We start from the raw sequence: 26,485 nt of genomic DNA, 5'->3' as shown, positions 1-26,485 counted from the left end.
GCACGTTGAGGGGGAGGCCCAGGTGGTAGCCGGAGCTACACCTGTCTGACCCATGCTGCGAAGCAAGGGTGGGGCGGGCAGCGACCTCAGGCTACGCTCCTGTGGCCACTCCAGCCGCACCGTCCCTGCCAGGGGCACCGAGCTGACGATTTCATGGCTTGAGGTGGCGGCCGCGCGTTCCCACACTGAGCTCACAGGGGCCCTTTGTCTGACGCCCGCCAGGGGTGTCAATGGGACTTTTCTCCCAGGCTCTGCTCTCGGACCCAGTGGGGTCTCCAGATGCTCTTCTCCAGGCCAGGGGGCCTCAGCCCACCTGGGCTGGGGCTTCTCTGTGAACCTACCACCTTCTGGGGACGGCCCTGGGCACAGCCAGGCCCTGGCGGATACACAAAAACCACAGATGTGACTGGAAGGAGGTCCTGCCCTAGACATGTCCTCAGAGATCCCTCCCCTCCATGCTTTTCCAGGGAGCGGCAGGCAGGGGCGGGTTGCCCAACAGGTCATGGCCTTGCACAGGGTCACACCTCCCCACTCCAAGGGTCCCTGCCCAGAGGTGAACGTGGGTCTGGGTGCACAGAGCCCAGGACAGCCTCAGCTGGGCCTCCCTCCGAGCCATGCCTTGACTCTGGTGCTGGGGAGGTGGTCAGTTCAGCAGCCACTAATCCAGGCCCCCTTACTGCGCCCATGGACACGTCCCCACAGGATGAGTGGGGCAAAGGAGGGGCTCCCAATAGGGGCACCCACGGCCAGGCCAAGCACAGCCCCGGGCTTACCCACCTGCATAGTGGAGAGCTCCTGGGGGTAGGGGGGTGGTTAGGTCTGAACAGAGCAGCTGGACCACCAGCCTCAGGAAGAGAAGAGCTAAGCAAGGGGCTCTGGCGGCCCTCCCCGGCCACTGGAAGGACCCCGAGGGAGTCAGCCAGGGTCAGGCCTGAGGTCTTGCCCAGTGTTTCCTTCGGTTTGGCTGCAACTCTTCCCAGGTCACGGAGCAAGGTGAGGGCTCACCCTGAGTCTCGAGGCCTGGGGGGCATGGGGCAGACACCCACCGAGCTCATCCCCAAACAAGGCCTAACAGGGTGGTCTTCCCTGCCGAGGCCCTGAGCTGCCTCCCCGGGAATTCCCAGCAGCCTCTGAAACAATCCCAGTCCCTGCCCCAGGCCTACTGCTCCGAGATTCATTCCTCCTTAATTTCCAACGACCACGGCAGAGCTCTGGACTGTTCAATCCTATCGAGGAAATGGGGCTGCAGTGTTCGAGTGTCAATAGAAGATGCGTTTACTGTTTGGAAATGAGTCATTTCAGAGTTCTCTTTCAGAGCAGCATTGGCACCTTCCCTGGGGCTGCTCACCTGGCCAGGCCTTACCGGTCCCGTTCGTGCTGATGGGGGTGGCCCAGGAGAGCGCGGCAGGCCCCCACTGAGGAGCCCCACTGCCAAACCGCCCCCAGCCCTGGGCCTCCACACCTACAGACCTGCTGCTTCTCCGGGCAGGGCGGAAGCCTCAGGGCCTGGCCCCTCGTGCCCCTCAAGTTAGGGAGCAAACTCGGGGTGACCCGGGCCGCCAGGGGAGCCGTCCTCGAGCGGGAGGGCCCCGCGTGGCTGAGGTCACACGCCCGCGCTCTTCATGGGGGTGTCAGCCTCGTGGAAATGCGTCCCGCGGGCCGGGCTTGGCGGGTCTCGTCACCGCGAGCGCCCGGGGTGCTGGGAACGCTGAGGGTCCGTGGCCAGCGCTCCAGGAGAGCAGAGTGAGACCCGGGATCTCCACCCAGGCCCCCCGAGTCTGAAATGCCCGCGAAGACCCACCCAGGGGAGGTCGCCCTCGGGTCCCCTCGGGGTCGCGCTCGGCCCTGGGCCGGGCCTGATCTGTCCTCACAGGGAGCTTGGAATTCCCCGGGTGGCCGGAGGGAGAGTGGGCGGGACGACGGTAGAGACGCGGACTCCCCCCCCAACACACACACACACACACACACACACACACACACACACACACACACACACACACACACACACACACACACACACACACACACACACACACACACACACACACACACACACACACACACACACACACACACACACACACACACACACACACACACACACACACACACACACACACACACACACACACACACACACACACACACACACACACACACACACACACACACACACACAAACACACACACACACACCACCCCCCCCCCCCCGGCTCCCGGCCCCGTGCGGCCGGCGACCAGCGCCCCCTGCCGCGCTGCACAACCCCCCCGACACGCCCCCGACACGCCCCACCCCGGCACCGCCCCCACGCGGGCGCCGCCCAATCGGCGGGCCGCCGGCGCGCGCGTCACGGGCGCCCTATTGTTATGCAAATATAAAGGAGGTAAAAGTCGCCCAGGCGCGGCGGGCGGGTGGGCGAGTGCAGCGGCGCGTGGGGAGGCGCGTGGGGGCCGCGTGGGAGCCGCAGCCGGAGCGAGCAAGGACCGGGAGCGCGCGGCGCCGCCGCCCCGGCCCGGCCGGCCCCGCGAGCGCAGCGCCCGCCCCGGTCGCCCGCCCGCCGGGCGCGGCTGGATGTGGCGGGGGTCCCGCGGCGGCGGCCCCTGGCCCCCATTGCCCGGAGCGCCTAGCGGCGGCGTGCGGGGCCCAGGGGCGCCGCGCCCTCCATGCGCCGCGGCGCGCCCCGAGGCAGCCGGGGGCCCGCGCCGAAGCCGCCGCCCGCGCTGAGCCCCGGCCCGGCCTGCGGCCAGCGCCCGGCGGCAGCATGAGCCAGGCCGAGCTGTCCACCTGCTCGGCGCCGCAGACGCAGCGCATCTTCCAGGAGGCCGTGCGCAAGGGCAACACGCAGGAACTGCAGTCGCTGCTGCAGAACATGACCAACTGCGAGTTCAACGTGAACTCGTTCGGGCCCGAGGGCCAGACGGCGCTGCACCAGTCGGTCATCGACGGCAACCTGGAGCTCGTGAAGCTGCTGGTCAAGTTCGGCGCCGACATCCGCCTGGCCAACCGCGACGGCTGGAGCGCGCTGCACATCGCCGCGTTCGGCGGCCACCAGGACATCGTGCTCTATCTCATCACCAAGGCCAAGTACGCGGGCAGCGGCCGGTGATGCCGGCCCGGACCCCGACCCGCGCGCGGACCCCGCGCGTGTCCTCCCTGCTGTACCTTCCCTCCAACTACCTCGGTGTGCGCCCGGCCCTCGGCGCCCGCGGCCACCACAAGTCCGGCGCGCAAGTCGGTGCCCACGGGAGCCGCGCCCGCCCACCCGCGGCCCGGGGTCGGCGCCCCCCGCGGCCGCCGGGGACCGGCCGGAGCGCTTCCCACGGCCCCGCCCGCCGCCGCGCGGGTGGGGGCAGGGCGCGGGCTCCAGCCCCTTTGAAATTTGAGTCTCGCTACCAGCAAGTTCGGAATCCCGAGACACCGGATCCTCCGCTCAAAATGTTCTCCTGAAGGTGGAAGGACCCGTGGCCGACGCGCGACGGAGACGACGCTCTGCTCTTCCCGGGCTTCTAAACTATTTATCACGTGTGTGCATATTTGTGGGTTTTGTTTGTGCGCCTGAGTTTTCTGTTTGGAAAATATTTCGCGTGGTCAATGTGGTTATGGGGGGGAAGATGCATTTTTTTTTTCTAGTCTTAAAACTAAAAACTTGAGTCTGTCATTTCTTGGTTGCACTGAAATACCGCCCAGCCTGCTGGTTTCCCCGTGCTGCTCCGTCTCCCTCCGGCTTCTCTCCCTCACCTCTCTCCCCTCCTCCCCGCCCTCCCTTTCCTCCTCTCTCTCACACTCACACACACAATTCCGCGTGAGTTTTGGAAGCCCCCGGCCTCCCTCCGCCTTGTCCGGTGAGAGGCCACCATCCCCCAAGCCTGCCGGTTTGCAAAGCTTCCGCGGGAGCCTGGGTGCTCGGGTGTGGCGGTGATGGGGGGGTGGGGGTGGGGATCAAGCCTTTTCTAGTGAGTTCTATTATAGTTAACAGTCGATTGCACACTTTTTTTAAAAAAGTAAATGGATTTGCCACGATTAAATGTCATAACATTTATGACAGAATATAAAATATTAACATATTTTAAGCCAAGTTTTAGGTGTATTTTTTGAATCTTGGTTATAGACCCAATTTTAAAGGGCGTTGTATCCAGCGTTGTGAGGGCAACTGTACCCATATTTATATTTTTATAAAATGCCTATAAGACTGTGAATCTCTTGTGCTAATTGCTGAGTGAGCTGAAGGGCCGCTTTGCCCCTCTTCAGCCTCCCGGAGCTTCAAGGACCCGATTCGAATCCGAAAATCCTGCCACGGGGGAGGGGCCGCCGGGAGGGGCCGCGCGAGGACCTAGGACGAAGGCGGTGCTTCTGCGTCACTTTCTGTCCCGAAAGGCGCCCTTCCTGGTTTCAGAGGTTCCAATTTTCTATGCAACCCCACACCCCTTGTTGTTTTGATCCTGAGAAATAAAAGGGAGGCTGAATTATTCAAATTTAAATGAGGCTTCCCCTGGGTAGAAGTGCTGCTGACCCTTCGTGCAAAAATGGGGAGCACTTGAGGACACAGGTGGGTGGAGGCCCTTTGTGCGTGGCTGGTCAGATTTGGGCAGTCATCTGTGGCTTTTTATAAAACTTTGTGTGAGAAGAATATATTGATAATGTCAGTGAAACAAGCAGACATTGAAACTGAGGCACAGATTACTCCAAAAGGAGTTTTTCTGTATATTTTTTCTAGATGCAAATACCTTTTTTAATTATGTTAATTAATGTTAAGACTTTCTAGGCTTACATGGAAGCTGTGTATGGGTCCCGGTGTGATCACTTTTAACTGGATGAAGTCTGCAGCACATTCCTGAGTGTACGATATAGACTTGTAGCCCAGCGTGAAAAATTTATAAATAAATTTTTCATTGATCTTTTTATATTAAAAAAAAGTTTGTTGGTTCTTCTTGGGCTTGGCACCGGGACGAGGGTCAGGCGGCAACATGCTGTTTGCGGGTGACGGCTGTGCAGCGCTTGGCTTGTTTCCACCTGAAGACAGAGCCTGGTAAGCTGCCTCTTGGCTCAGCTCAAAGGCACCGCAGTGGCCACGCACAGGACTTGTGAGGGCCCGCCTGCCTGCTTCCAGCCATGGGAGTGGGGCACCTGAGGGCGCCCACAACCACTTCCTCTGCTCCCTGGCAAAGGCCTCCACGTGGAAAGTTCTACTTGAAGCTCTTCCCGCCCTTCCCCTTCCCAAAGCCAGCCTGAGATGCCAAGGGTCTTAGGAGGGATCAGGCCCCCCTTAGCAGGGATCAGGCCCCTCTAGCTCCCTGCTACTGTGGGTTTCTGCTGGACCACCTGCTGCACAGAAAAGGTATCTTTTAAATTTTGGGGAACTTCTGATGAGTAAGAGACCCCTTCCTCTGCTCCGGTCCCTGGTGGTGCCTGGGAGATGAGGCAGCCACTCCCCCAGGGCACAGACCCCGAGTTCAACTCTGGGTCCACCCTGGAAGCTTGCATGGGAGAGGGTGCAGGGGAGGACATCCCCCAGGGGCAAGAGTAGCCCGCCCAGAGGAGACGGAAGGAAGAAAGACGGGGGTCTTAGGAGGGATCAGGCCCCCCTTAGGAGACGGAAGGAAGTTCTAACTTTACTGGGACTCGAGAGTTACAAGATAACTTTCTCCTGTAAAGCTCCCAGAGCCCCTGTGAGAAGCCTGAGGGTGGCAGCTTCCCCTCAGGGGGGCGCAGCTACATTTTGTCCCAAGACAGACGCATTGCCCTTACCCTGTTCCTACTTTGCATCTCCAACTCTGTTCTGCCCTGAGGATTTTCCGAGTGAATTTTCAGTTGGTTACACAAGCATTTACTGACCCCCAGCTGGCCCACTAGGTGGACCAGCTCCCTCGTTAGACGGCACAGAGGTGAGTGGAATATTTGATGCAAATGAGGCCCCAGGGCAAGGCCTGACCTGAGCCTTCAGGGGGAGTGGTTGAGGGTGCTGGGGGTGCCTGGCCCCAAAGGAGGAGGTGTTAGAACTTGGACGCTGTTGGGGTATAAGGCCTGGGCACTACCTGGACCCCAGGTGGGCCGGACCTCGTCTCCACTTCCCACCCCAGGCACTCGCGCAGGAGAGGGGGTCAAAGCTATAAACAGATGAGCAGAGGGTGCAGGCTCCCACTCTGGGACCCCTGTCACCTGGGAGTCCCCCCCACCCCGCCTCAGGCAGGTCTTCAGGGGTGGGAACAGCTCTTCGAGCCTTTTTGTGGCCAGGGAGAGAAAGAAGGCGCAGCTGACCCTCCCCGGGGCTGGGCCTCTGGGACCCCTGGAGTGGCTGTCATGGAGAAAGCAGACAGACCAAATGGGCAAGGGCAGGGCCCGCCCCACTCCCCCCCACCTCCCACCACCCCCCCCACCCCCCCGGCCAGGAGTGTTGGCAGCTCCTGTCCAACTGTCCATCTCTCTGACCTGACCCTGGCCGGACGCAGGAAGTGTTTACTGTTGGAAGGGATGCCAGAGGGAGACCAGGAAATGCAGGAAAATGGTCAGCCAGAAAGAGTGATGTCCAAAGCCAGCAGGCGTGGGAGCCAGGACACAGCCGGCCAGAGCGAAGGGCCAAAGCGACGGGTTCGGAGGAGGAGAGGGAAGGGGCTGCCTTCCGGGCTCTGTCCCTCAAAGGCCCTGGCTCAGCGCAGGGAGGCACAGCCCCGGTCGCACACAGGCACAGGGACGCGGCCCTGCAGTTCTGACCTTCGGAAGGCCAAGTACCTCCTGACGTCGCAGTGGAGCCTGCGGAGAGGAGGCCGGCGTCCACCCGGGCCTTGAGGACAGGAAAGGAGGCGCTGCGTGCAACTGGGAAACAAAGCCTGAGGCCGCGGAGCCTGCGGGTGCAGGCCCTGGGAAGTCTGGGAATCACCGACGGCTCCTCTCCTCCCGAGGCCTCCAGCGCAGCCCCTCCCAGGGCTCCGGGGTCTCGGGGAGGCCGCCCTCCCCCACCACTCCGCCTCGGCAGGCCTGGGCTCCCCGCTCGCCGCCAACACGCCCCTCCCTCTGCCCGGCGCATTCTTCTGCTTGGCTGTACGTCGGACTGTCCCTCGGCGCGTCCGTCTGTCGGTCTTTCTTCTCTCGCCCCCTCCAAAGCCGCGGGCCCCATTCATCCTCGAGGCCTCTGCCCTTTCCTGCGAGCGGGTTCCGCTCGGCGAGCAGCTGCTATGCTAATGAGAAGGGGGTGGGGGGCGGCGGGGGATCGGCGGGGGAGGGGGGACGAGGTGGGGGCACCCGCAGGGGGAAACCAGCGTCGGGAGGCCGGGGGCTCGGCAGTGGGGGCCCGACCGAGAGAGGGGAGGGACGGGCGCTCACAGAGGCCCGATCTCTGCATTCAGAACCGGCGGGGGCCACTCGCGGGCTCTGGGAAAGGGCGCCGCCCCCGCCACCCCCGCCCCGCGCACCCACTCGCCGAGCGAGGGGTGCGAGGAGTAGAGACCAGCTGTCATCTCTGTTCTGGGGTCGCGGCCTGGAGGGCGGCTCGTTCCGGAGGCCGCCCACCCCCTCCCCGCCCACCAGACGCCGCTGCGCGTGGGGCTTGGGTGCGCCCCGCGCGGGCTGGGGGTCTGAGCCGGAGACGGAGGGCCGGACACCCCCGCAGCCCCCCGGCCTGGGTGATTGGACGCTGGGGCGGGCGCGTGCTGCCCCCCTCCCGGGGGCGGCGCCCGAGGACCCCGGGCCTCGGCGAGACGGGGGAGGGGCGGAGGCGGCCCGAGCTGGACACGGGGACCCTGACCGCCGCCCACCCGGCGTCCTAGGGGCGACGAGGGATGAGGACGAGGGCCCCCGAAACATGGCTCTCGGAGCCCGGGACGCCCCCCGCCTTGGGCGGGACTCCCACGAACGGGCACGGCGAGCAGCGCCCGATGGCAGGGTTCGGACCTGGGCGAGGACGCCAGCCCAGCACCGCGCGGTGCGGGCTGTGCTGCCACCCTGCGGATGCAGCGAGCACTGCGCCCTGGGGCCCGGGGGCCCGGGCGGCGAGACCCCCGCCCGCCCTTCGCTGAGCGCAGGCGCCCGCACCCCCCACCCCCGCCGCCGCCGCCGCCTGCTGCGGACCCGGGCCTACTGGTGGCGCCGCCCCGCACCAGCCTCGCGTGCCTGGAGCCCGCGACCTCGTCTCCTGAAAGGTGGCCGGGGCCCTTGGGGGGTCGGCCGCGGGGCGCCGGGGCCGCGGCGCGAGGGGTTGGGGGTAGGGAGCCGAAGGCCTTTCGGCTGGGGGCGCTCGGGCCCAGCTCGGGCCGAGAAACTGGGTCCGCTTCACGCGGTGGCCGTCCCGTGCGAGGCGGGGCGAAGGTGCGCGCTGCGCAGAGGAAAGCGCCGGAAAGGCTGAGAGCAAGTCAGGTGGGCCCAGGTCTCGCTCGGGCGACCACGGGAGAGAACGTCCAGCAGAGCCTGGTCGGTCTAGGCTACAGTGACAACACCGGCAATCTGTGGGGCTTGGGGGAGGGGGCAGGGCCAGAACTGGGGTCACCTTGCAGAAGGGCGGCCACAGAGGCCCGCTGCCCGGCAGGAGGGCCCTGGAGAGGGTGGGCGTGTCCCTGGAAGGGGCAGCTGTGTTGAACCTGTTGACTGGCATTAAACATGCACAACGTAGGAGCCGTGAGCTGAGTTTTCTTCCGGATCTTACCGAGGACTGTAGCCTGGGAGACAGCTTCTCAGTAGCTCTGCGGGGCTGCTCTGAAGAGGTGGGGGAGCGGCCAGGATCTGTGTGGTCTGGGCCAGGGGGTGTGTGCAGCCAAGCACGCATCTCGGTAGAAGGTAACTGCTAGTCACGGGGAAGGGGTATTTCCATTAATGATTTTAGCCTTTTTTTCTGTGTATGGAAAGAGGCAGGAATCCGGTTCACTAAACTTTTTCCTGAAATCTATCTAACTCTCTAAGGGGCCTGTTTTCCCAAATCACAGAGTGCCTCGTCCCGTCTTCCCCCCGAACCCCTTTCAGGGTGCACTGTAGGTCGGCGACGGCAGTGGCCGATGACTTAAGATCTTTGTAGAGCTGGCCAGTGGGCCACATTCTTGGTTTTACAACCCATAGTGGCTCCTGGCTTCTGCAGGCCCCGGAAGTAGAACCAAACCAGGGCCTGGGGAAGTGACCCCGTCACGGTCCTCGTGGAGCGATTGGCCGTGGTGCAGTATTCTCCCATTTGGTCAAAAGGGGAAGGGAGGACATTTCAGGGCCCCGGAGTCACAAAGAGTGGATGGTCAGCAGGACACAGGATGTGTCACAGCCCTGTGGACATGGCCACCATGTGAGTCACTTCAAGACACAGACCACGTCCGTCAGAACCATCAGGGCCAGCAGTGGGGTGCTTCCAGAGCACCCCACAGAGCCTGGAGCCTCAGCAGAGGGTGGCGGGCAAGGCTTTGATGGTCAGGTGAGGCTGGCATTGGAATTGCAGAGTCTGCCAGCGGTCTCCCCACCCCATCCCCCATTCCACAGGAAGTGTCTGTGTTGGGCATAAGCAAGGAAAGGACTTCTCTCTCTGTCTGAACCCTTGGCCGGCTCAGAGGTGGGGCCTGGAGACCAGGTTTACCCCCAGTACGTGTCCCGCCGGTGGATAAAATCCACCTCTGCCTCCTCGTTGGTACCCTATGGACAAGAACCCCCAAGGGAGCCCAACCCAAATTGTCCCATAAACTTTCCAGAGACATATGACAATATACAGAACAGTAGCCTGTAAGCAAGATGGAATGTATTTCTCATCACTGAAGTTAGAACAGGTGGTCCGGGGCTGGTGTGTGGCATTAGGATACAGGCTGTTATTCTGCTGGGTGGACCTTTCATTCACATGGCTCAAAATGGCAGCCCATGTCCAGCCATCAAGTCTACATTCCAGCCAACAGTGAGGAGGAAGAGGTGAACTAGGGCCTGGGCCCCCTCCCTCCAGGACACTTCCTAGAAGTCTGTTTTTGCCAAATCTACTCACATCCCATTGGCTAAAACATAGCCACATGCCCAACCTCATTGCAAGGGAGGCTGGGAAATGTAGTCTTTATTCAGTGATATGCCCAGCTTAAAATGGGGCCATAGACGAAGAAGAGCTGCAGATTTGGGAGTGGTCTGTCCCTGCCCAGGTGACAGCAGCATCCAGGCCGCGTGGTCAGGCAGAGTTGTCTGTGTCTTACGCTCTGCCTTGTTTTCCCTGACGGGAATACACTCTACACTCTAACGTTAGAGGTTTGTGCTGAAGAACTTTCTAAGGATTAAAACTGTCCAGCAATGGACTGAAAAGAATGAAAAGCGGAAGCACACCTGGGTGCTTGTTTGCGCTGAGATTTACACCTCCCAGGCCTGACCGATTATACGTGCACAGCCCCACGAGAAACACGACGGGGGGAGCACAGCCCGTCTGTGTAGTGATGGGTCCAGCAGACATGCTGCTGTGCCCTAGGAGCCCCAGAGCCATTCTCCACGGGAAACGATGCTGCAGGTTAGGTGAACAAGGCCCTGCCGTGTGGCCGTCAGGAAACGGAGGGCCCAGGAAGACCTTGGGACACCCCTGCTCCCTGCACGAGGCGAGAGCAGGACTCGGTACAGAGGAGAGCCAGCCTTTGCCCCTCTGCTCCCCGTTCCCTGTTCTCCAACCTCCCTCTCCCTTATCTCGGAGCAAAGTAATAAGTAACCCAGGACTTGGAATTCTCAAGGTTATTTTGTCAATAAAGTTCTCCTTCTCGAGTGTCCCAAGATGTCTTTTGGGGCATGGCTTCTTTTCGTTTTAATCAAGGTCGAAAGAAAATGATTAGGTTTATCATTCATATTCCTAAAAATCAAACTTTACTGCAGTATAATTTATATACAATAAAATGCAGCCACTTAGAGTGTGATGAGTATGGACTGGTGTGTATGCCCACAGAACCCACACCATAACCAAAGCATACAACATTTCCATCAGCCCCCAAAGTTCTTCCACACCGCGACTCAGCTGGCTCCTCTCGCCCCCCAGTCCCGGGGCACCGCCGACCGCTCTATCACCACAGGTCATAGGATTATCTATAAAAGGACTGGTGTGGTTTGCACTTCCTGGCTTCTGGCCCTCAGTGCCAGACTCACCCATGTGGTTGCAGTAACTTTGTGGGGGAGGGGGAGGTCTTTTTTTTTCTGTTTTTTTTTTTTTCCCCACTAGAAAAATGTGGCTGGTACCACACAAAACACAGGATAGTTTCCACTGGTAGTTTTTCAGTCGACAGAATTATCCTCAGTAAGTGTGCTGGCAGCGCACGGTACCTCAGAGAGCCCAGGGGAAGGGGAGCACAGGCCCGCCCCTTACCTTTCCAAAACACGCCCTTCCCTTCTCCTGGGCACTGATCCTTAAGGACTGGGACTCTGACCCCAGAGTGTCTTTAGAAAATCATCTTATCAAATTAACGTTTAGAAAATGAAACTTTAGGGACTTCCCTGGTGGTGCAGTGGTTAAGAATCTGCCTGCCAATGCACGGGACACGGGTTCGAGCCCTGGTCCGGGAAGATCCCACATGCCGCGGAGCAACTAAGCCCATGCGCCACAACTACTGAGCCTGCGCTCTAGAGCCCGCGAGCCACAGCTACTGATCCTGCGTGCCACAACTACTGAAGCCCGTGTGCCTAGAGCCTGTGCTCCGCAACAAGAGAAGCCACTGCAGTGAGAAGCCCGCGCACCACAACGAAGACTAGCCCCTGCTCGCCGCAACTAGAGGAAGCCCATGTGCAGCAATGAAGACCCAACGCAGCCAAAAATAAATAAATAAATTTATAGGAAAAGAAAAAATAGAGTTTCCACATAACGTAGCATATGTATTACTCTTTTCCAAGCTTAGGTGTACACCCAAGAGATATTAAAACATACATCCAGGGACTTCCCTGGTGGTCCAGTGCAAGGGGCCTGGGTTCTATCCCTGGTCGGGGAACTAGATCCCACATGCAGGCCGCTACTAAGAGCCTGCATACCGCAACTAAAGATTCCTCATGCCACAACTTAACATGCTGCAATGAAGATCCCACGTGCTGCAACTAAGACCCAGCACAGCCAAACTAAATAGATATTTAAAAAAAAATACATCCACACAAAAAAATGCATGCAGGGACTTCCCTGGCAGTCCAGGGGTTAAGACTTCACCTTCCACTGGAGGGGGCATGGGGTCCATCCCTGGTCAGGGAACTAAGATCCTGCATGCTGCACAGTGCGGCCAAAAAACAAAAAAGTTGCTTCCAAATTTCATAGCAACATTATTCATAATAGCCAGAAAGTAGTAACAATTCGAATGTCCATCAGCTGATGGAGATACAAACAAAATATGGGATATATATGCAATGGAATATTATTCAGCCATAAAAAGGAATGAAATACTGATATTACTTGAAAATTAACCTTGAAAACATTATGTTAAGTAAAAGCTGCCAGACACAAAGGGACAAATATTGTACATGACCCAGTTATGAGCTGCCTAGGGCGGGGGGCGGGGTTGGTAAGAATAATGGGGAAGCACAGGGTTTCTTTCTGATGTGACAAAAGTGTTCTAAAATTAGATTATAGAGATGGTTGCACAACTTTGTGAATGTACTAAAAACCACTGAATTGTGCGCACTGTATGGTATGTGAATTATATCTCAATTTTTGAAAGCTCTTTAAAATAAAAATAGCTTTTTATAACTGTGTAGTTATAATCTGCAATTTGTAATGCAGATTTTAACAAGTACAGAGAAGAGCTAAAAAGGGCACTTGAGGCTTCCCTGGTGGCGCAGTGGTTGAGAGTCCGCCTGCCGATGCAGGGGACACGGGTTCGTGCCCCGGTCCGGGAAGATCCCACATGCCGTGGAGCGGCTGGGCCCGTGAGCCATGGCCGCTGAGCCTGCGCGTCCGGAGCCTGTGCTCTGCAACGGGAGAGGCCACAACAGTGAGAGGCCCGCGTACCGCAAAAAAAAGAAAAAAAAAAAAAAAAGGCACTTGGTCCCTTCCTGCCATGGGTCTGGGACTCAGAATGTCAACTTGGAACTAAAAGCTACAGCACACAGTGGACATCAGGACACGGAGCATATGGCGTTTCCACAGTCTGGACATCGTGTGGAGTGATGCATGTACCCCAGTGATGCAAAACTCTTCCACCTGGAACCACCTTTGAGACACACTGGAACGGTAGTCCCATAACTTTACAACTTGAAATGCCCGAATGTGTCATCAGACTCGTCCTGAGTGACTTTGGATTGTTTCAAAACCTGCAAAACTTCTTCACAGGATGATGACTTCTGACCATGAAGGATATTCAAAAGAATGGGCCACTGGTTCTGAGGTTAATTCCGAAAAAAGTTCCAAGCATTTTGTACATTCCTGGGAAAAGTGTTCCTACAACGTTCTGTCAGCTACAAATTGGCACTCGCCATTGTCACTTGCCAGCTGCCTCTACAAGGCGTAAATCATGTGCTGCTGCGGCTGCTGCCTTGCAACAGCCCCTGAAACGCTGAACGGAGGCGCTCTGGGCTCTGGGTGACACTGGCAGAACAGGTCTTCCGATAGATGGATATTTTCAGGAGACAATTTTATGAGCCCAGTTCTTGTATCTCCTCGTATCTAGACAAGCACTCAAATCCTTCACGGCGACGTCTGCTCCTCATGACTGGCAGTGACATGCACGAGACGAGCAGAAACCTTCTACAAAAAATAATGCTTGACTGCATGTACTCCCCCTTCACCCAGACCACATCTATACTGACCTTCCTCCCTGCCTCTGTGGAGCCGTTTCTCAGAGCGATCTGGGATGCTGTCTCCCGGGTTGCAGCCCTCATTTTGCCCCAAATAAAACTCAAACCGCAACTCTCACGTTGTGCATTTTTTTAAGTCGACAGTTCCCATCACTTCTAGAAAAAACTTAAGGAACCCTATAGCCACCCGGTCACCTCCAAAGGCGAGAGGGTGGAGAATACCAGCTCAGACGCCAGGCAGTCCCCAGGCGCTGGGAAGTCTGCCATTCCTCTCCTCTTGAGCATCTTGTGGCAGGAAAGCTGCAGAAGGTGACTGACAAGACCCAGAGCAACATGTGGTGGGCGGGGCTTGCAGCTGAAGCTCCGGAAGTTTGAAGCCGGCGAGGGATCTGGCTGTTGGTGGCGTCTCTTCCCAAACTGTACTGACCCCTACTGGAAGCACTGAGAACTTTTGCCCATGAAGGCCTGAAGCTGCCCCACTGATAATTGCAGTTCTTCTATAACCATTGCCATACAATCTAAGACCTTCCTCTGGTTCTGTAATCTTTTATGGTAGTCAGGATTTGTGTGAAGAGCTTCACACTGGGAAGATCGAGATATGTCATAGGTTCCACTTCAATCTCCGTCATTTTGGCTTCGATTGATTCTTGTATCGTGTGATAAGATGCATCCGTTCTCACAGTGCAGCAAGAGCTGGCCCGAGGTCTGGCATTCTACGGAAAACTTTGCTGTGCAGTCCTTCATCTCAGCCGCTGGTGTTTCCAGAGGCAAGTCTGAGGCTTCTCCTTTGGCTCTTCAGAATATTTTTGTAGACTTCCATCACTTTCTACTGGCTGCAAACATTTCAACTCTTCAGAAAGAGAAGGTGCTTAGGTTCTAAAACTTTCAAGACTGAAAATAATGGGGTTTTGTAATAAAGAATTGCAAGACAAAAAATAACCAAATGGAAAAACCTGGAGTTAAAAAGCACAACAGGGCTTCCCTGGTGGTGCAGGTGTTAAGAATCCGCCCACCAATTCAGGGGACACAGGTTCAATCCCTGGTCCGGGAAGATCCCACATGCCACGGAGCAACTAAGCCTGCGCGCCTCAACCATTGAGCCTGCGCTCAGAGCCTGCGAGCCACAACTACTGAAGCCTGCGCACCTAGAGCCTGTGCTCCGCAACAAGAGAAGCCACCGTGATGAGATGCCCGTGCACCGCAATGTAGTCGCCCCTGCTCGCCGCAACTAGAGAAAGCCCGCGCGCAGCAACGAAGACCCAACGCAGCCAAAAATAAAATAAATAAATAAATTTATATTTTAAAAAAGCTCAACAAATGAAATAAAAAATCCACAAGGTTCTGGTCGTAGAGCAACTGGACATCCACATGCAAAAAAATTAATCTGGGGGAGTGGGATGAATTGGGAGATTGTGACTGACATATATACGCTACTATGTATAAAATAGAGAACTAATGAGAACCTGCTGTATAGCACAGGGAAGTCTACTCAATGCTCTGTGGTGACCTAAATGGGAAGGAAATCCAAAAATCTAAAAAAGAGGGGATACATTCATACGTATGACTGATTCACTTTGTTGTACAGCAAGAAACTAACACGGCATTATAAAGCAACTATACACCGTGCCCCGGTCTGGGAAGATCCCACATGCCGCGGAGCCTAGTTAGCCCCTACAGTCTTGTAAACTGATTCTAGAAACAATTTCCTTATACTATATCTCCCACTGATTTTTTTCCTCTGGTCGAACCCTAACTGACACAGGGATCAAAGCAAAAGTCAATGAGGAAACGATAGTCTTTTCAAAACATGCTGCTGGGACACTTGGATATTGACGTGTAAAAAGATTAATTTAGACCCTCATGTCACAGCATGTACAAAAATTAGTACAAAAATGGTTCATAGACCTGAATGTAAGAGCTAAAAACATAAAACCATTTAGAATAACACATAGACTAGGACTTCCCTGGTGGTGCAGGGCTTAAGAATCTGCCTGCCAATGCCACGGATACAGGTTCGAGCCCTGGTCTGGGAAGGTCCCACATGCCGCGGAGCAATTAAGCCCGTGTGCCACAACTACTGAGCTCGTGCTCTGGAGCCTGCAAGCCACAACTACTGAGCCTGGGCACCACAACTACTGAGATCTCGCTCTAGAGCCTGCGAGCCACACTACTGAGCCGGGCACCTAGAGCCCATGCTCCACAACAAGAGAAGCCACCGCAATGAGAAGCCTGTGCACCGCAACGAAGAGTAGCCCCCGCTCACCGCAACTAGAGAAAGCCCACGCGCAGCAACGAAGACCCAATGCAGCCAAAAATAAATAAATAAATAAATTTATTTTTAAAAAAACTTAGAAAAACCTTTACGACCCTGGATTAAGCAGAGTTCTTAGATACAACATCAAAGGCATGATCCATTCCAGAAAAAAGAAATTTGACTTCATAAAAATTAAAAACAAAAAAACCAACATTTTGCACTTCAAAAGACTTTTTTTTTTTTTTTTCCGGTACGCGGGCCTCTCACTGTTGTGGCCTCTCCCGTTGCGGAGCACAGGCTCCGGATGCGCAGGCTCAGCGGCCGTGGCTCACGGACCCAGCCACTCCGCGGTACGTGGGATCCTCCCGGACCGGGGCACGAACCCGTGTCCCCTGCATCGGCAGGCGGACTCTCTACTACTGCACCACCAGGGAAGCCCCAAAAGACATTTTTAAGGGAACTATACTCACTATCTTATAATCACCCATAATGGAAGAGAATGTAAAAAAAGAATATATATACACACACACACACACACACATATATATAATTGAATCACTTTTTTGTACATCTGAAACTAATGTAACATTGTAAATCAACTATATTTCAATAAAAATATTTGAAAAAATACATTTTTAAATTATGAACATTAAAAACAACCTACAGACTGGGAGAAATATATATTTGCATATCATATATCTGATAAAACACTTACAGCCCAAATATATAAAGATCAACTCAATAATAAGACAAGCAACCCGAATAATAGAAATGGCTGATAAGCACATGGAAAAATGCCCAGCACCGTTAGTTATTAGGGAAATGCAAAGTAAAACCGCACATCAGTATCGCTGTAATAAAACGACTGTTAGTAACAGGTTTGGGCAGGGATGTGCAGAAGCTGCGACCCTCATACACTGCTGGTGGAATGAAGAATGGTGCTGCCACTTTGGAAAGCAGTTCGGCAGATTCTTTAAAAATTAAACAAAAAAAATCTTTTTATATGACTCAACAATTCCACTCCTTGTTATTGATTCAGGATAAATAAAAACACATGTCCATACAAAGAAATTTTTGGCAAATGTTCCTTGCACCATTTATGCATAAGAGCAAAAAAAAAAGGAAACAACCCAAATGTCCATTAACTGGTGAATGAGTAAACGAAATGTCTTTGATCCATTTAATGGAATACTATTTAGCAATAGAAAGAAGGGCACCAACTGCCGATATGTCCTCGGGCAAGGCACGGGTGCGCCTCAAAAACGTGCTGAGTGAAAGAAGTCAGATGCGAAAAGCTGCAAAAGATTCCATTTGTATGAAATGCTTTTTTTTTTTTAAGTTATTTTTTTTGATGTGGACCATTTTTAAAGTCTTTATTGAATTTGTTACAATATTGCTTCTGTTTTATGGGTTTTTTTGGATTTTTGGCTGCGAGGCATGTGGGTTCTTAGCTCCCCAACCAGGGATCAAACCCTCAATCCTTGCACTGGAAGGCGAAGTCTTGATCTCTGGACCTCCAGGGAAGTCCCCTGAAATGCTTTTTTAAAAAGGCAAACCTATAGAGGCAGGAAGAGGATTAGTGGTTGTCTGAGAAACGGGTAGGAACAGGGATTCATGGAAAACGAGCAGGATGGATCTTTCTGGATGATGGAAATATTCTAAACCTGAATTGTGGTGATATTTGCACCGTTCTGCAAATTTACTAAAAATCAATAAATTAGCGGGACTTCCCTGGTGGTACAGTGGTTAAGAATCAGCCTGCCAATGCAGGGGACACGGGTTTGAGCCCTGGTCCAGGAAGATCCCACATGCCGCGGAGCAACTAAGCCCGTGCACCACAACTACTGAAGCCCTCCGGCCTAGAGCCCGTGCTCTGCAACAAGAGAAAGCCACTGCAACGAGAAGCCTGCGCACCGCAAGGACGAGTAGTCCCCGTTCAAGGCAAATAGAGAAAGCCCGTGCACAGCAATGAAGACCCAACCCAGCCAAAAATAAATAAATAAATAAAAATTTAAAAAAAATAAAAAATAGAAATAAATTGTCCACTTAAAACGAGTATATTTTGTGGTATGGAAGTGATACCTCAATCAAGCTGTTTTTTTAAAAAATAAACAAGAAAGCTCCAACATAAAAAACAAACTAAACCAGACTGGTTAGGGTTATAAATTTAGGTGGTTGAAGTATGAAGAATACAAGGTGGTAGGGACTTCCCTGGTGGTCCACTGGTTAAGACTCCGTGCTCCCAATGCAGGGGGACTGGGTTCGATCCCTGCTCAGGGAACTAGATCCCACATGTCGCAACTAAAAATCCTGCATGCCACAATGAAGATCCCGAGTGCCGCAACAAAGACCCAGTGCAACCAAACAAATAAATATTAAAAACAAAAAACACCAAGGTGGTAATTATCTTAAAATTTGGGTGGTTATCGCGTGGGGCAGGGGAGAGGCACCAGGGAGGGTTGGGGTGGGAGCCAGGGAGTAGAGGGGAGGCTAGGGGGCTCCTAGGAGACTGACCATGTCCTGTTTCTTGACCTGGATGGTGAGCACATGAGTGCTTGCTTTACAGTAAAACGTTTTTATTTCTGTATTTATTTATATATTATATATATAATATATATTATATATATATATTTTTTTTATTTATATATATTTTTGCCACACCACATGGCTTGCAGGATCTTAATTCCCCTACCAGGGATTGAACCTGGGCCACAGCAGTGAAAACACCAAGTCCACTGGACTGCCAGGGAATTCCCATAAAACTTTAAATATATATTTTGTTTTATAGATGTTTCTTGACATATGTTATATTACACAATAGTAACCCTTTACAATACCAACCAAAAAATGTATTGTTTCTGGGAACAAATCTAACAAAAACGAGGAAGACGTGTCTACAGCAAATTACAAACTTCACTGAAAAGCAGTAAATCAGCCCTGAATAAGTGTACGGCAGGGCAAAGGGATCATTATTCCCCAAATTGACTTGTAGAGTCAATGCAACTCTGATCAAATCCTAAAAGGTTTTTCAAAGAATTTAACAAAATCAAATTAAAAACAAGCCCAAGAAGAGCCAGGTGACTCTTCAAGAATAATGATATCCCGCTAGCTGTTATGGCTTCTGCAGACTTATAAAGCCGTAACTATCAGGACAGCATGATCTCGGCCCAGGGAAAACAAACTGATCCACAAAAGGCAATAGAGAGCCCAGAGCAGTCCACAGGCACATACACAACCTGGAACACTGATTATAGAGCATCTGAAGGAACTAGTTCATAAATAAATCAATAAAATAAAATAGCAAAATCAATATAAATGAAATACAATAATAATATCTCATATGCAGGGTTGAAACAAAGGGACAGAGTTAAAATACTTGGACAAGAATCGTCCTTAGGTTGGAGAGGGCTAAATGGGAGCCCATGTGATGGAAAGTCCCTTCACTGCTCCAGTGAGGATATAAGACGTGTTAGATTAGGTGTTCCTGGTATAACCGCCAACCAATTAAGGAGAAAAATGGAACACTGGGCATTGGAGGGTACCAGTACAAAAAGAAGTGAGAAATAAGAAAAAAGAAGCATAGAAAAAACTGGACAACTAAAAGGCACAAAATAAAGTCAAAAGAAGAAGTTTAAGTTGTGGAATTAATTATAGAACCCTCAGTTAAAGTTGGAGTCAGGACGGGTCTGTAGGGAGCTCTCTCCACGAATATGCACGTCAATTACCCCAAACAGGAAGAGATTTCCGCCTACATCTTGGACAGGAAGGTGCCTCTACTTACCATCAGTCAGGAGGAAGGAAACTTCCCTCCACCCCCGACAGCCCAGCCAATCAGAGACTGCAGGGGCCCAGTCAATGGGAAGACTCCATTGAACCCCAGCTCCTCCAATGGAATCTTTGGTTATCACAGCCCCTCCCTACTCCTCCTTTTCCCTATAAAAGCAAGTTCCCCCTCCTTGTTCTCTGGATTTGGCTTTTTTGTCTGCCATAGTTTCCACATCCCAAATTGCAATTCCTCTGCTATTCCTGAATAAGCTTGCTTTCGCTGGTAAAATAACTGGCTACCATTTACTGAAGTTGATATATTTATATGGTGTCAGAAGTGGGATCTGAAGGCGGCGAACCCCAAGAGATGACAGGCCCTGGAATGGAGCGAGGTACCCACACTGTGAGCCCTTCATGCTCATCACTTCCCTGAGTCTCTTCTTGTATTCCAAACTGCTTCTTTGCGTTTTGAGTTCTCTAGCTTTTTTCGGGATCTGGAAAGGCTTTGTCCTTTCAGGGGAGAGGTTTCATCCTTTCTGGTTCAAGGTTTCGCCCTTGGTGAATACTCAGTTGTCTTCTGGAGTGTGCAAGAGTGGGGGGATCGAGCTAACTGGAATCGAATAATTTGCTTTATTCCTTTTGGAATCTGGGCTAGGACTCCAGCAACTTTCTTGGGTTTCCAGGAGAACTTAAGGAAAAGGGATCCTGGTCATCTATGCGCTCTGAGGGCAGCCCTCCCTCAGGGACTCTGGAAGGTTCATGTTTGAAAGCTATGGACCCTGACATGCTCGTTTCTTTTTCCCCTGACATGCTCATTTTTAACTAAGTGGGCTGAACCAACTAAAAGTAATCCAGAATTATCACGGCCATTACAGGGAACTTTCAATCTTCCCAAACTTGTTTTTCTTAAGATTAAATTGGAGAACTGTGGTTCTAAAATTTTATTTTATTTAATTTATTATTTTTTAAATTAATTTATTTACTTTTGGCTGTGTTGGGTCTTCGTTGCTGCACGCGGGCTTTCACTAGTTACGGCGAGGGGGGCTACTCTTCCTTGCGGTGCACGGGCTTCTCATTGCAGTGGCTTCTCTTGTTGCAGAGCATGGGCTCTAGGTGCACGGGCTTCAGCAGTTGTGGCACGCAGGCTCAGTAGTTGTGGCGCGCTGGCTTAGTTGCTCCACGGCATGTGCGATCTTCCCGGACCAGGGATCAAACCCGTGTCCCCTGCATTGGCAGGCGGATTTTTAACCACTGCGCCACCAGGGAAGTCCCATGTGGTTCTAAAATTAAATAAGAAGAATGGGATATTTATTTTCATTGGTACCTGGAAGCTTGCAACTGTGCACCAAAGTCTAAAATTGCCTCTTTGCAAGATGCCATTTCTAAAGTGGCCAAAACAACTAAAAAACTTGAAAAGAGCAGAACAGTTTCTGAAGCCTTGTGCTCCTTGAGTTCCCCTCCCCTAACTTCTTTGTCTCTGGCACCATCTTGTGTGTCTTCTCCGTCCCCTTTGTCTCAGACTCCGCCCCCTTTGTTTCTTCCTTTCCCCTCCCCTGTGAAAACCTGCCCCTTTAAAATCAGACCCTCAGGGGGACTTCTCTGGCGGTCCAGTGGTTGAGGCTTCACCTTCCAATGCAGGGGGTGCAGGTTCAATATGTGGGCAGGTAGCTAAGATCCCACATGCCTCGAGACCAAAAAACCAAAACATAAAACAGAAGCAGTATTGTAACAAATTCAATAAAGACTTCAGAAGTGGTTCACATCAAAAAAAAACTTTAATAAAAATTAAATAAAAATAAAATAAAATTGAACCCTCTTAGGGTCCAAATGCTTAACCCCTAATTATAGTTTTTAAGTTAACTGGAGCAGGACTCCCCTGGTGGCACAGTGGCTAAGAATCCGCCTGTCAATGCAGGGGACACAGGTTTGAGCCCTGGTCCACGAAGATCCCACATGCCACGGAGCAACTAAGCCCATGCGCCACAACTACTGAAGCCCGTGTGCCTAGAGCCCGTGCTCCGCAACGAGAAGCCACCACAATGAGAAGCCTGTGCACTGCAACGAAGACCCAATGCATCCAAAAATAAATAAACTGAAATAAATAAATTTATAAAAAAAATACTTAGGTAAAACTAAAACAATTCTCTTTCATTTACTAAGAGGACAAGGTTTTCTTGGAATATTGGTTTGCTTCTCGTGGGAGATTATGAATTTTTCTTTACCATTTTTTAAAGTAAACTGCTTAGAAAGCAAAGATTTGTGTTTTAACAAAATTATTTCCTGTGCTTACGTTGTCTTATTCAGGACTTTCATTACTAAAGAAAACTGAGTCTTCTCAATATTTTTTATTTATTTATTTTTGGCTGCATTGGGTCTTTGTTGCTGCACGCGGGCTTTCTCTAGTTGCGGCAAGTGGGGGCTACTCTCCGTTGTGGTGCGCGGGCTTCTCATTACAGTGGCTTCTCTTGTCGTCGCGGAGCATGGGCTCTAGTAGTTGTGGCTCGCAGGGTCTAGAGCGCAGGCTCAGTGGTTGTGGCTCACGGGCTCTAGAGTGCAGGCTCAGTAGTTATGGTGCACGGGCTTATTTGCTCTGCGGCATGTGGGATCTTCCCGGACCAGAGCTCAAAGCCGTGTCCCCTGGATTGGCAGGCGTATTCTTAACCACTGCGCCACCAGGGAAGTCCTCTTCTCAATATTAAAAGAGCTAAAAAAATTAAAAATAAATAAAAGAGCTAAGTTTTGCTTACAACTATGTAACCTCTTGTATTTGCCTTTGAAATCTTTTATTGTTACTTTGGTCAGACAGATAATTAAGTATCATTTCATAATGATCTGTGGTCCTGTTTGGTCAAATGTCCAAAACCTTTTGTTGCTTTTGACAAACTTACCCCAAATCATGTTATAAATGAAGTCTTGCTGACCTTACACTAACTGGGCTCTTCCAGAGGGCCCCTGGAGAATCTCAAAGGATTTGTCTCTCACCTGGTAAAATGCTGAACTAATCAGGCTTATTTGATGAGCTAGATTACATGGGAAGCTTGTAATAGGCTTCTAAATAAGAAGGAATACAGAACCTTTTAACCTTATAGTTGTATAGGTACATATTAACATGCGCTCAAAATCATATGAAATTGCTAAATTCTGAGATGTCCTGATATAATGTTATTGGTCATGATTTTTGTTTTGTTTCTGTTTTTTGGGTTTTTTTGGTCGTGCTGCATGGCTTGCAGGGTCTTAGTTACCCGGGCCCCAGCAGTGAAAGCGCCAAGCCCTAACCACTGGACCACCAGGGAATTTCCAACCGCTCACCATTTTAAACATATGTCAAAAAGATAAGCTGATCCCCTTGCCACTCCCATTATAATGAATTCTCATCAGATTTTTAATAATGGGCATTTTCAAGTCTTTCTGTCATTATAGTTACTGCGTTACTCTGATGCTTCTCGAAATGTGTTCCTCTTTAAAGAGATTCACGGAAAGGACTCTGACGGGTACTCTGAAACAGTTTTCTTTCTTATAACTCTAAGATCATACGACTGAACTGTGTAAGAATTTCTAAAACTCTAATGGAAAACCAATTGCTTTAATGTTTTGCTTTCCAGACATAACGGATCCCCTTTTCTCCTCTCCTTTAAGCTGTCTATAACTTAAAACAATTTGGTAAAGTGTACGTTGGCATCAAAGGTTGAAGCATTTACATTTTCTCCCTACCTGGTCCCTCAAGAGTTCTGAAACTCTTATTAAGTATTTTTGTTTTTCATGACAGTGGACGTATGTGCACACGTTCAATGGGGTCTGTTGTCCCTGAACAGGACACCCAAAGCACGTGGTTCTTTGATCCGAGCTGAGAAAGGGAGAAATACTTCTGCATTGTAAAGGCCTCATTGCTTCTACTGAAAATAACCAGTTGGGCAATGCCCTGGCGGTCCAGTGGTTAGGACTCCGTGCTCTCACTGCCGAGAGCCCAGGTTCGATCCCTGGTGGGGGAACTAAGATCGTGCAAGCCACATGGTGTGGTCAAAAAAAAAAAAAAAGTTTAAGAAAATAGTTAGGATTAACATATACACACTACTATACATAAAACAGATAACCAACTCAATATTTTATAATAACCTATAAGGGAAAAGAATCTGAAAAAGAACATATATGTGTGTGTGTGTAACGAATCACTTTGCTGTCCACCTGAAACTAACGTAACATTGTAAATCAAATATACTTCAATTAAATTTTGAAAAACTAAAAAAGAAAGAAAATCACCAAGCTCTGGCAGAGCACTCCTTTTGCAGCACTCTCCCGGAAGACCAAGACCCCGAATGTCACAGCCCACAGCCTGGAGATTCTGGGTGCTGGAAAAGGCACCTCCAAAAGGATCCTCTCCAGGCTCGCCAGCAGGGCCCCATCAAATCCTGTTGACTAACGCTTGTGCCACCAAACTCCAGAGAGGGGACTCCTGGGTTCAGTGTCCCATCTAAAGGAGGCACCAAATCCCAACTGGACCTGTACACTCTCTGGCGACCTGAAGATAATGCCCATTAGGACCCGAAGCAGAGGACATCTGAGGCCAACAGCTTTCCCAAAACGTCTGGACCAGGCCTGTATACCTTTACTTCAATACAGTCCCTCACCCTGTTCCTCCCTCCCTTCTATGGAAGGACAACACCCTCATTCGTATCTCCCAGTCCCTGAAGAAAGGGGGAAACCTCTCCGATTGCTCGATTTGCCATTGGAATCCTCAGCTGGCCCAGCATAGCAACGGCCTCTTGGTTCAGCCTATAAGTAATTTCACTGGGGTTCCAGATGCTGCTGTCTGTCCAAATTGTCCTGCAGGCCCATTTTATAGAGTTAGGGAGCTAAGCCCACCTAAATGTATTTCTTGCTTCAATTTGACCCACCCCTGGCATAGGAAAACAAGATCCTTTGAATATCTGCATGAAAGTTCAACGGAGCTGGCAATGCAAGTTGAGTCATCTGTAAACTCGCTGACATATCCGTACATCCAGGTAACTTCCTGTCGTGTAACAACAAAATTTCCGAGCCTTGGCTAAGCAATGCCAGTGCCTCTGCACCACTGAAGGAACCCAGAGATTCCATCACTCGTGTGGAGGCTTCATGAGCGCCCCCTGGTTTCACCTCCATATGTGGAAGTTTGGGGGATGGCCTTTATGCTTGGGCAGCCCATTGTCTTGATGGCTGGAGAACACAGGACGGTGTGCCCTGCTCTATTCACTGTCCTGTTCTCCTGACATAACTGAACAGAAGCCTCACGTTGATCCGTCCCATTAAACCTCTATAACTGCCTTAAGCAAGAAATTCCAGCAGGCGTAAGAGATTCTGCCTTTACCTCTGTAGGGAGAGCTTTCCTCCCACCGATGGACGTATGATGAGGAATCTCTCCCTGACACTAGGAGAGTTAGCCACTCCGGAGCCAAAGCAGTTTCAGCTCAGTGATGGTCACTTAACTCACCAGCCAAGGTGGTTTCAGGTAACCACGAGCCTGCAATTACCTACTTGCTGAGCAAGGAGGTGTCTGCAGCAGCAAACCCCTCTTGCTGCAAGTGGTTAAATGCCCCTGGGGAAGCACAGACCCAATGACATAAGGCTAAAGAGCAAGGACGTTGGCTAGAGCGATGTCACCGGACAACCCGCTGTCTCTCCGGTGTATTCAGCTGGATACCTGCAGGTCTGGCTCCTGCTTTAGAAGCGTCGTGCAAACTGGCCATCCCTCGCAGCCCCCAGGGAGCCCTGGAGCTGGGAGGAATCCAGCCTTTCCCGGCAGGACGTGCCCCCTCCCCACCCTTCCCGTCGGGGCCCAGGGGCTGCGTGCCAGCTTGGCAGGTCAGCCGCTTCCCTGTGCCGGAACAGGCTCCTCTCCCTGACAAACCTCAGCGCATCCAGGTCTGCAGCCGACCACCATGACCACCACGAAGAGGATGGATGGCGGCGAGGCGGCTGTGACCATGCGGGACCCCCAGGGATGGGGCGTCTGACAGGGTCTCTAGAGACACCAGCCCCCGTGGTCCTTGAGGTTCTGGGAGGGCAGGGGTCGGGCTGAGCTCGGCGGTGCGGGACTGGAGCTCCTGGCACGGTCCACGCTGGCGGCGCCTCCACCCTGACCAGCCCTCCCCTCGGCCCCTAGCTGTGCTCCTGTCCTGCCCACCTCCCAGGCCGCGCCCTCCTCCCGGGTGGGTGGGGCCGTGCTGACCCGCGTGCCCACCACGAGACAGCACTGAAATTGCCTCGCCCCCCTTGGGAGCCCAGCCCAGGAGGGGCCCCAAGGCTCACCCACCCCAGCCAGCCGGCGCGGTTCCTGCAGTCCCGCTCGGGGAGACACGAGCCTGCGGAGCCAGGGCTGTGGAGAAGCCAGGATGGCAAGCGTGAGGCCCCAGTCCAGGCCTGGGAAGCAGTGGACCTCTGAGGTCTGAGGGATCCCTACTCGAGGCCTCCCCCGAGTTCAGCACCCTGGAGCAGGTTGGTGGGCAGCGCAGGGGGATCCAGGAAGTCAGGGCCCCCGACTTGGACCCACCTCCTGCTGCTGTCACCCTGAGAGAGCCCCCCTTCTGGACCACTTAGGGAATATTCCACTGGACCAGTTCATTGGGTGGAGCCCCCACCCATCCCTTTGCCTGCCGGGGAGCTCCTGGGCCCAAGAGGCCATGAGAAGTCCAGGCAGACCCACGGGATTCTTGCAGTGGTGAAGCATCCGGAATTTTAGGCCCCCGGGGTGAGCAGGTGTGTGTGGGGGAGTGTGTGTTCGGCTGCTGCGGGCACCCGAAAGACTCGTGGTCACA

At 52.7% G+C, this 26,485-nt stretch overlaps 1 protein-coding gene and 1 pseudogene across 1 annotated transcript; one reads left to right on the top strand and one right to left on the bottom strand.

The window, feature by feature from the left end:
- Nucleotides 1–2,272: 2,272 nt before the first annotated feature.
- Nucleotides 2,273–4,464, top strand: NRARP (NOTCH regulated ankyrin repeat protein). Its single transcript, XM_019933726.3, has one exon. It carries the CDS (start codon nucleotides 2,763–2,765, stop codon nucleotides 3,105–3,107), a length of 345 nt encoding a protein of 114 aa, XP_019789285.1. The 5' UTR covers nucleotides 2,273–2,762; the 3' UTR covers nucleotides 3,108–4,464.
- Nucleotides 4,465–13,904: 9,440 nt separating this feature from the next.
- On the bottom strand, nucleotides 13,905–14,637 carry LOC101316299 (kinetochore-associated protein DSN1 homolog pseudogene; annotated as a pseudogene).
- Nucleotides 14,638–26,485: the final 11,848 nt, after the last annotated feature.

This window comes from Tursiops truncatus, chromosome 6 (genome assembly GCF_011762595.2).
Source record: "Tursiops truncatus isolate mTurTru1 chromosome 6, mTurTru1.mat.Y, whole genome shotgun sequence".
Classification (NCBI taxonomy): Eukaryota; Metazoa; Chordata; class Mammalia; order Artiodactyla; family Delphinidae; genus Tursiops; species Tursiops truncatus.
The sequence above is the reverse complement of the archived record's forward strand: the minus strand, read 5'-3'. Positions and strand labels throughout refer to the sequence as shown.